Consider the following 10963-nt stretch of genomic DNA (forward strand, 5'->3'; position numbering starts at 1 on the left):
AAAATAGGGATAATGATTGAATAGAGATAGAGAGAGAAATAAAAATATGATTGAAGATATGTGTGAGTAATGATTAGAAGCATAAGTAACGAGTATTTTTTAAGTTGATAATTTTTTTTTCAAATCTCACTATCCAAACAAGACATTAGAAATTTGAAAAACACCCCCCAACAAAAAAGGCCATAAATTTGGGAAATTGACTACCAAACCTCCGTCCTCCCCACTATATACATCATCATCGTCTTAATTGCCCATTGTCCTTGTCTCTTCCATATACGACCCAGACCTTCCCTCATACCTACTGGTTCCCACCGTTTTCAATTTTGTTCAACAAGCAAATATTACCAGTAAATATCTCAGAGATTTTCTGCGCAAGCAAAATGTGCCAGAGATTCCTGAGCGAATCTCACGAAATTAAATGAAAATTTTTTCTCATCCGGAAGATTTCTCTGCTCTGCGACATAACAGTCCTTTTCGGATGGTACAATATGTGCTTTAATGGTGGGCACACAGAGAGAGAGAGAGAGAGAGAGAGAGAGAGAGAGAGAGAGAGAGAGAGAGAGAGAGAGAGAGAGAGAGAGAGAGAGGAATCAGAGGGATTATTTCTCTGAGACCCATATCGCAATTTGTTTTCTTCTGACTGGGAATTCAATAAAAGAGTGATCTTTTATCAGTTTTGAGGGGAGACAGAGAAGGTGTGAGATGGGTTTTGTTTTAGAGAGAGAAATGGAGATGGGTTTAGATAGAGAAACGTGAAAAAAAAGAAGAAGAAAAGAAATGGTTTTTTCATACTCAAAAGAGATTCACGAGATAGAGTGTCAGCCGCTGAGGACCCAGTTGGCCGGGCATCTTTCATACTACACGCCGCTCCAGAAAGAGAGGCAGTGAAAGAAAGTGTAAAATTTAGAGAGAGAGAGAGAGAGAGAGCGGGAAGTAAAGGTATTTTGTGAGTTTCTAATTGGAGAGAGTAGGCATTGAGTACTTTTTTGAATTCAAGGAGGTGAGTTTGGATTGATTATTACTACTTCTCACACTTTGTTGGGCACTGTTCATAATTCCTGTTTGTTTGACTGTTTTTGTGAAAGTAGATGGAGGGGACAAATGATTGTGCTCTTTGTGGGTTTTCTGAGCTTCTCATTGGAAGAATTTGGATATTCAAAAACTTTTCTGCTTTTTTCACTTTTTTGTGAATTTGAGACTTGGGTAATGTCTGAACTTTTTGGGCCTCTTTTTTTTTTTCAAATTTTTACTACTCCAATCTTTCAAGGCAGTACAGTAGTAGTAAAATTCTTGTTTCAATCTGCTACCAATTTTATAATCTTTTAATCTGTTTCTTTCTGCGATACCTTTTTGTCTTAATATACTTCCTTCACGAGGTAGTGTCAGAGGGAAAATTTCAATAAAAAAAAAGAGGAAAAAAAAACCTAGACTCTCTCTTTCTCTCTCTATATATATTACAGTATTTTAATGTTTGATGCCTTTTGTTTAATCTTTTCCACCACACTCTCCTCTGTTCTCTTCAGCTCTCTGCTTGCATCATTGTGAAAGATTCTAATCAAAACCCTCTACTGCTACCGCTCTTATAGGGATTTACTGCACACCACCGCTCTGTTTCTTCTCTCTCTAGCCTCTCCAGTCAATAGTTTTAGAGAGAGAGGAGATGGGGAAAGCAACAAGGTGGTTCAAGGGCTTGTTGGGTATGAAGAAAGAGAAGGAATCACCGGAGATTTCAAGCTCCGGTGACAGGAAAGATAAAAAGCGGTGGAGCTTCGCTAAGTCGAGTAAGATACCGTTGAATATTCAGGCCAACGCTCCAGCGACCGAAGCTGGTTGGTTGAGATCTTACATTTCTGAGTCGGAGAAGGAGCAGAACAATCACGCAATTGCCGTGGCCGCGGCGACCGCGGCAGCTGCCGACGCCGCCGTGGCCGCGGCGCATGCCGCGGTGGCTGTTGTAAGGCTCACTAGCCAAAACAGAGGAAACAGAGGAACTCTGTTTTGTCGTGGGAGTGAGAAGTGGGCTGCAATCAGGATTCAGTCTGTTTTTAGAGGTTATTTGGTAAGTGGGTTTTCATTTTTATCTCTTTCATTCCATTTCATTTCAAATCTCGTATTGCTTAAACTCATAATCTTGAAATGGATATTTGAATATGTCAAACACGGTGTTCGTTTAAAGGTTTTGAATTCTAATTTTTATTTTATTTTATTTAATCATTACTCTTATTTTTTTCTTTATCTCTCCTCAATCATAATTTCTATTTCTAATCATTATTCTATTTCTCTCTATACTTATTACGTACAAATCTAAATTCAAAATTCCAAAACAAACAAGGTCTTTGTTCTTCTCTTTTTGAGCAATGCTAGGAACACAACTACGAATACAACTGGGCCAAAGCCGTTCGATGCACGTGGTCTCGCGTACTTTGAACGGCTCCAGACGCAGATGTGTCTGGAAGTTGTATTCCTACACATTTTGTGTCTTTTTTCCTGTTTTAAGCAATGTGTGGATTTCAGTTGTATTCCGCATTTGATATAGTTGGTGCAGCAAATTGGAATGTTTAATGCAAATTTTTTTTTTTTTGAAACAATTTTCTTGCTTTTCGATTCCAAAAGTTGCTAAAGTTGCAGAAGTACTTCAAACATGCTATCTAAACAGTCCTGTACAGTTATATTTCACCTTTTTTTCTATGTTTAGGCCAATGATTGACATTACCCCCTTTTCCTTTTTTTCATTCTTCTTTCCCATTTTAAGGTTCAGGTTTTGAAATTTGAAATCTTTTATTACCAATTCCCTTGTTTATTTTTTTGCCCTGATTTCCATTATTAATTTCCAAAACTGGTGCCAAGTTTTTGTCTTTTTTGTATTTGTTTCACTAGTTTGAATTTTGAATTAGACAAAGCGTTACAAAACCCATTTTCTTTCCATTCACTTTGAATACGTACAAAGTTCAATTTGGACATTCTCTTCTCAGGCCAGAAAAGCCCTTCGAGCACTTAAAGGCCTAGTGAAAATACAAGCACTTGTTAGGGGCTACCTCGTCCGAAAACGAGCCGCCGCAACTCTCCACAGCATGCACGCCCTTATTCGAGCTCAGGCATCGGTCCGATCCCAGAGAGCTCTTCGTTTGCTCAACAAAAGTAGCCGATTCGCCCCCGAAAATCGTGCTCGAAGATCCACGGTTAGAATGGCTTCACATTTTCCTATTTTTCCAAACTATAGGTCGAAAAAACTTTTTACCATAAAGTGTTCAAAATGCAGTGCGACAGCGGATCGGAATGACGGTCAACGCAACATCTTGAACACTATGAAAATATCGGTTCGTTTTCGATTTCTCATTGATTTTGGTTTCCCTGGTTTTCAGGAAAGATTCGATGAAACGAGGAGCGAATTCCATAGCAAGAGGCTATCGGTTGAAAATGCGCTAAACGCTTACGAGGGAAGTCCGAAAATTGTTGAGGTTGATACCTACAGGCCTAGATCAAGATCAAGGCGAATCTCGGATTCCGGTGAAGACTCATATTACCAATACTTCTCTTCCTCTTTCCCATGTCCTGTTCCCACTCGTATATCCGTCCCCGATTGCAGAAACCTTCACCACTACGAATGGAGCTTCACGGGCGACGAGTTCAAATGCTGCACCGCGCAAAGCACCCCTCGCTTCGCCAACTCCACCAGGTCCAACGCGCCGGTAACGCCGGCCAAGAGCTCGTGCGGGGAAGGATTCTTCCGGTCTTACTCCAACTGCCCCAACTACATGTCGAACACCCAATCGTTCAGGGCGAAGGTGAGGTCCCAGAGCGCGCCGAAGCAGAGGCCCGAGCCGGGGTCCAAGAAGAGGCTTTCGCTGAACGAAATAATGGAGTCGAGGGCGAGCTTGAGCGGCGTAAGGATGCAGAGGTCCTGCACTCAAGTTCAAGAGGATTTAGAATTTTGAGAAGTTTGGTTTTTCAGCTTGTGTTTGATAGGAAATTTGAGAGATGGTTTGAGGAGGGTGGATGGAAACATAGCAGTAGGGTCCTACTAGTAGTTCTTTGAGCCTTTTTCTTTTTTACTCTGTTGTTTATGGTGGAGAATCAATAGGAGGATAGAACAGAGTGGTTGTTTGTGAATATTCTTCCAATAGTGTCTGATCAAGTCAATCAATGCTTTTATCAATGAAATTATTGAGAGTTTTTTAAAATCTTTGTTAATTGGCTTATCTTCTTGCTTGTCCTGTTCTTGGTTGTATTAATGTTGTTAATTATTGGATCTTGAAATTGTGGGAGTAAGATGAGAAGAACATGTAAGAGAAAAAACACAACATGGATATGCATAGGGAAATCACTTTCCTCCTTCCTTCACAAATTCCACTAGTGGGTGGGTAGTACTGTAAAAAACTAAATAGATGCTTACTCTCTTTTTTTAGCGGAGCTAGCTCAGTTAGACACCCTTGTACACTTCTGCAGAAAAAGAAACGGTCATACTTTCTAATATGGCATTAGTGGGGTGTAAGGAATTCTATCAACAATACTTTCTAATATGGCATTAGTGGGGTGTAAGGAATTCTATCAACAAGAACAGGTTACGAATAACCTCGACAAATTGGCCTTAGATCAAGATTATTGTTTTTAGGTTATTCGAAACTTTTTGACTAGTATCAACTTTTGTGGAGTCAGATATAGAAGGCTTAATTTAACCGAGTCTTCTACTCGTGGACCGCAAGAATGACTGTATAGAAATAAGTCGATGCGAGCGTAAAATGCCCCGAATTCCATTGTCATGCAAAGACAAAGAACAGATTTGGAAAACAGGAGAACTAAGGTCTTGGGTATCAATAAGGCCATATTGATAAGCAAGTAAATGAACATGAAGAAGTCATGAAGTGGGAGAAAAATTGAAGTGGTTCCCCAAAAGAGATTTCAGGGCAATTTGGGAAAGCTCGTGGTTTAACGAAAAAGGTTCCTAGTCCCACCAACCTATTAAGAGCCAGTGTTGTGAAAAACAGGGCACTAATTTTCAAGGTGTGCATGGGCTGCTGCTTTTCTTGCAACAGAAAATGTATTTTTGACTAGGAAGAGATTTTCTTTGTCAAAGGTCAAGTTTATTCCATAAAGGGCGTAAAAGGTTATATATTCCCAAGGAAGTGGGAGTGATCCCGTTTCAGAACATTTTTTTAAAAAATAAATAGTTATTTTATATTCTTAAACTCTAAAATAATGTAAATGAAAAATAATTTTTTGATTTTTTTTGTATCGTTTCTATCAAACAAGATCTATATTACTAGCAAAATTATTTACATAAACACATTATTTTTTAGTTTAAAATTGCTTTCTTAAAAAATAAGTATTCATAATGGGTTATGAAACAAGGACAAAAGAATAGTTTCTAAGTAGTTTTAATTAATTGAGTAATTCAAAGGAATCAAAATTCACATTTTAATGGCTTGTTAGGATTTTGGACGTTCTCATTGTTTGACTACCACTATACCCAAACTACATTGGCTCAGCTTTGCACTGTCATGATTTCGGTTTTTGTGATATATAAGTTTTAGCTCTTTTCTTTGTTTCAGTTATGACTCCCCTTTGTGGATGTTGTATGACTTCTTGAATGAATTCACGATGTTAAAAAACAATTATGCAAGGAAAACGGTATCTAAAAAGAACAAATAGAAAAGAATGAACTAAAGAAAAACATCTTTTCACTTTTGTGTTCTGGTGGGGAGGAAATTAAGAATGAAAAGACCGTAGATATCTTAAAAGAAACTGTTTTTGGCTAAACTCATAGTCCTTCTCATTGGAGAATTTAAGACCCATACGAATCCTTTTCTTGAACTCATTAATTGTTTTTATAAAATCTGACACACTCATTAATCTTAAAAAAAATTCTTTTTTGTTATAACAATATTGAAAAGCATCTTGATGCCAAATATAATACGACTCTGGTGGAGTTGACGAAATTTTGACAACTGTTGAAGTTGCTCATCTATTCTTTTTAAAATTTCATTTTGTTTCTTTGAAAGAAAGAAAGACAATATGTATTAATATACGCACATCTAGAGAGTATTATCTAGGGCTACAAGTAGGTTCTAAAATCAGGGGTCCGATTTTTTCTGTCTTGAAATTTTTTAAGCATATATGCCGAGAGTATATTTTAATTTCAATAGCAGAAAAATTTCTCGGTACGTAAGCACATAAATGTTTAGCACAAAAAACCCTAGAATGGGAGGAGTGGGCAGGTAGAAAGGATCTTACGTAGGCACATAAATGTTTAGCACAGGAAACCCTAGAATGGGAGGAGTGGGCAGGTAGAAAGGATCTTAAATTCCTTACCAGTAATGATTAGTGCTTTGATTTGATTGATGTGATTTTTGCGTTCTGGGGAGAGAGAGGATCTCTTGAAATTTGCAGTCTTTTTGCCCTACTCCTCCTTTTTTTACTAGGTTCCAATTTATGAGGGGCAGTGCTGTCCTTGTGTGAATTATTATCTCCAGTAGCCATGCCTTACAGCAGACATTTTCGTGCAGTGTGTGTGGATAAGAGTCATGTCCTATCCTTTCGACAATTATTATGTTTTCCACTGTTGCCCCTCGTTCCAACCCCAAGTCAGGTACCCTACAGTAATTCAATTGATGAGCGTCCCTACAGTAATTCAATTGATGAGCGTCCCTACAGTAATTCAATTGATGAGCGTTGGCGAGTGGGAGCGGGAGCGCGAACGAAAAACGTTTTTGAATTGTATTTTAAATTATTAATATTGTGTTTGGATGAGCTTTCGAAAAAAAATTTAAAAATTTTATAGGATTATGAGTGGAAGGAGAAATGAGAGTAATGATTGAAAAAAAATAGATAGAGAAATAAAAATAATAATTGAAGATAGATGTGAGTAATAATTGAAAGTAGAAATAATGAGTGTTTTTTGAATTAAGAATTGTTTTTTTAAAACGCTATCCAATCAAAAACTCTGAAAAAATAAGAATCAAGAATGCGAGTGCATTGCGAATATATTAAAAATAAGAGCGCAAGACATTTTAGAAAATTGCGCGACTAATGTGACTAATTCCAACACCCTTACTAAAGGTCATCGGTTCTTATTTTTTTCTTTTCCAAACACGCTCCCATTCACTAGAAACAAGAGGGTTTATTATTATTACTATTATTTTATGCATTTTGAGGGTTTTTAACACTTTGCCCGTGGCTAATTTTATACTCTCTCCGTCCCATAATATTTATCCGGTCCACAAAACAGAGACGTAAAAATAATACTATTTTTGTAAGAAAAGTTGAAAAAAAATTCAACAATTTACTAGATCTCGAAGAGTTCTTTTAACTTATGAAAAAAATTTAAATTTTTTCTCGAAAGAAATGCATTATTTTGTAGTTTTCGTTTCGCAGATCGGACAAATATTATGGGATGGAGGGAGTATGTATATAGAGGTGCAAACGATTCCAGTCGAGCTTTGAAGTATTCGAGCTCAGCTCGTTCAAAACTAGTTTAGCTTTAGTTCGGCTCAAGCTCAAGTCAAGTCCAAATAATTGAGCTTGAGCTCGGTTCGTTTAGTATCAAGGTGCTTGAGCTCGATTCGTTTATTGAACAAGCCTCTGTAAATTAACAAGCCAAGTAGCTACGAACAAAATGAGATTTTACGAATGACGAGTCAGAACTAACACAAGCTCTGCTTGTTTACTAAACGAGTTTAAAATTGAGATCAAACTCGACTCATTTACTGATGAGCGGAGCCCATAACGAGCCTCGCCTCGAGATGATTGGGAAAACCATAAAAACGAGCCCTACGTAAGTCTTTATGCGCTTTCAAATTTTAGCATTTCATTAGCTTAATGAAATTCTAACTACGCCCTTACACCTCCCTTCAATTTTCTATAGACTTAACAAAAGAAATCTTCGCAGTTACATTCTTTTTTTTTCCACAAACAAGTACAGAGCACTTTGTTTGATTTCGAGAATTTTTTTTTGATATAATGAGTAGGGAGAGATAAATAAAGAAACTTATTGAGGATAAAAATTTTCTCAAAGACTTGTAAAAAAACAAAGTGGGACCCATCTTTTACAATTTCTTACAATCCATTTTTCTTTGGGTTAGTAAATGAAATTGTTCGCAAAAAATATCGATATAGTAGCACAATGAGAACAGAATTTACCTGTCGTATTCATTTGAACATAATCATTCAAACACTAGAGAACAAAATACTCTAATATTCCTCTCAAGTAGAGTATCAATCTTTTTGGAGTCGGTCCATAGACTCCATACAACTAGAGTTTTGCTCTGGTTTTAATCGGAAGTCTCACAAATGGCGGTGTGATTGTTTTCCTACGATTAGTCGAAGTGTTTGTAAGCTAACTAAGAAAAAATAATTTATTAAAAAAATAAATTTCGATTTTTTAATGACAGATTGACATAGACGAGAGATCACCGAAACTCTGGGCACAATCATCCCTGCGACAAAATTGTCAAGTAGCAGAATAAGGGTCCGTTTGGATCTTACGGAAAGGAAAGGAAAATGGTTGAGAAGAAAAGTGTGAAGAAAATGTAGAGGAGAATGTATTGTGCTCAAAACTTAGTTTTTCATAATTTCCTCTCACTTTCTTTTCTAAACCAAACAAGAGGAGGGAATTTTTTTTTAAATTTTTCTTTCATTTCCTTTATTTTCCATAGATTCCAAACAAAGTCTAGCCTTCCTAGTTTAAACAGAATTTGTAAGACTTAAGTAAAAGACAACTAACTTAATATTACTCCATTTAAAAAATGATTTAGGTTTGCGTGAATTATTGTATTATGTTTCCTCTGATTGCAACACCAAATACTATTTTCTTAATTAAGCACTGGTTACAATATATGACCTGCAAAGTCTCCTGCGGTTGGTCGAACGGCTTTGGTTTCGTCATCACATTCTCTTTCTTTTCAAAATAAGTAATAAAATACAGAAACAATAATAAATTAACACAAATTAAAATACCAAAGATAGATTAATATCCCTTTGATTAGTGTAAAAATCAAGGTTGGTTAGTGCAAATCGAGGAGATTAGTTTAATATGGACGCTAACAGTTTTGAAACTTTGAATTTTGAAAAGAGAGAGATATATGGGCAGAATTTGAAAGTTAGGGGTTTGGTTGTTTTGGTCAAATTGGGCATTAAATTTGCATTTATTTATTTTAACGTTCGAAAATGACAGCCAGACCATATTTGTCATCCGGGAGTTCTTTCGATTGCAGATTCAAACAAACAGAAGTGACCAAAACGTCCCACTTTTGACCATCTTGGAATGGGGCTTTCCATCTTGAGAAGATGGACTGTTTTGGAAATTACCATCCACCATAACAAGGTTTGGGGAGGGGATGGCAAAAGCCAAAAGGGAGATCCCCTCAATATCCTGCATAGAAAAAAAAGTTTTTTCAAGAAAACTCGACATAGAGTACATCAAATCGGGAGAGGGAAATCTAGCCAAATGAGACAAAATCCAAAACACCAGGTGGGCCAAACCCAAAACACCTAAAATGACAAAGCCCTTAAAAGACTTATGGACCAAGCTTGAACACAAGAAGCCAGAGCCCAAACACCGAAACCCTAGCCGCCCTAATTGCTGACCAAACTCCGTGACCATCACTGCCCGACCAAATCAAACCGCTCGTCGCCACCGCTGCCGAAATAGCATCCACCACCTGTAGCAAATTGTTCAGATGTATTTTTAATCTAGAGGGACGAAGATCAGTTTCTCGTTTTATTCGAATAATAATGACTGAATATGAACAGAAACACCAATATAGGTATTTTTCGTATTTGTCAACAACAAAGTGTCCGGGAGACTTCCATTGTTAACTTGAGTAATGTTTTTGTCTTTTTTGTCCTTTTAGTGGCTTAGTTTGTAGTATTATTTTTGGGTTACATTTATTTTCATCTTCAGTGAACTGATACATGGGTCTACTTATTAGTGGAATTCGTGTCTCGTTGCCGTCCGAACAGTAAATGGCAAACACCGTAGGGCAGACATTTTCGCTATTTACACATAGCCTCTTTTCAACCCTTTATTTTGTATCTGCAGTTTTGATATTCTTACATGACAGAGTTCAACAAAACCTCCTTGGTGTTCCTGTCTACAAAGTCTCAAAAGGCTTTGCTGTAATCTCAAGGCAGCATTTCATTTCTCCTGAATAAGCAGAACATGCAATCTTAGGGTCTGAACCACACGATCACAGGGTCGAATTTGCTTGCAATAGTTGTCCGGTGAACAGAGCCGTACGAGAGAGGCTTATTATGCTTGCTCCTTGGTCGGTTAACGGAAACCTATGGGTGACTTATGCCATCTAAGATCCGCCGCGGGTCTAGAATTTTGATGGTTTTTTTTTTTTGATAGGCAACAAAATTTTATTAGAAACTCAACAAAGGGTACATCGAGGAAGACCAAATACAGACCACATAAATTGGGCACTGTAAAGGGCCAAAAGGAAAGAGAAAAAGAAAATAAAAGGGCAATGATTTTGGCACTCCAATTTTTGATAATCACATTCCAATATTTGACTTTTAGTGTTTTTGCCAAGTGTATTTTGAACACTAAAAAACAAATAATGGAGTGATTATAAAAAACTGGAGTGCCAAAATAAAATTACATTCAATAACCATTGAATGAGCCCTAAGCCAAGACTGCCCCGAACATCACCAAAAGCAATCCAGTAGAGACAGCATTCATCCAGATCCAAAAGCTTTCACCAGCAAAGATCGCTTGTATCATTAGCAGTCAGTATCGCTCCGCAATATAATGTAGCAACATTGACGAGAACCACCAATAGCAAAACTCTAGCGAACATCAGCAAGAACAGCATCAACATCGGAAGCCAGGAGTCAAGACATAGCAACAGCAGAATAGCAGGCAAAAGGAGCATCAGATCGCCCTCTTAGCCCTCCAAAACTTAGGAGTTGAGAAGAGGAACCAGCAGTATATCAAGCTACACAATAGAAAGCAGCATAGGTA

At 37.3% G+C, this 10963-nt stretch overlaps 1 protein-coding gene across 2 annotated transcripts; it reads left to right on the forward strand.

The window, feature by feature from the left end:
* Window positions 1–254: 254 nt before the first annotated feature.
* On the forward strand, window positions 255–4181 carry LOC131299248 (protein IQ-domain 26-like). 2 transcript variants are annotated; one of them, XM_058324887.1, is made up of 5 exons: window positions 255–501; window positions 558–1000; window positions 1587–2059; window positions 2973–3179; window positions 3363–4181. In XM_058324887.1, exons 3-5 carry the CDS (start codon window positions 1661–1663, stop codon window positions 3933–3935), a joined length of 1179 nt encoding a protein of 392 aa, XP_058180870.1. In that variant the 5' UTR covers window positions 255–501; window positions 558–1000; window positions 1587–1660; the 3' UTR covers window positions 3936–4181. The 2 variants fall into 2 exon arrangements, with proteins under 2 accessions (XP_058180870.1, XP_058180869.1); XM_058324886.1 differs by having other exon boundaries at window positions 562–1000.
* The last annotated feature ends 6782 nt before the right edge of the window (window positions 4182–10963 follow it).

Source organism: Rhododendron vialii, chromosome 8a (genome assembly GCF_030253575.1).
Source record: "Rhododendron vialii isolate Sample 1 chromosome 8a, ASM3025357v1".
Lineage (NCBI taxonomy): Eukaryota > Viridiplantae > Streptophyta > Magnoliopsida > Ericales > Ericaceae > Rhododendron > Rhododendron vialii.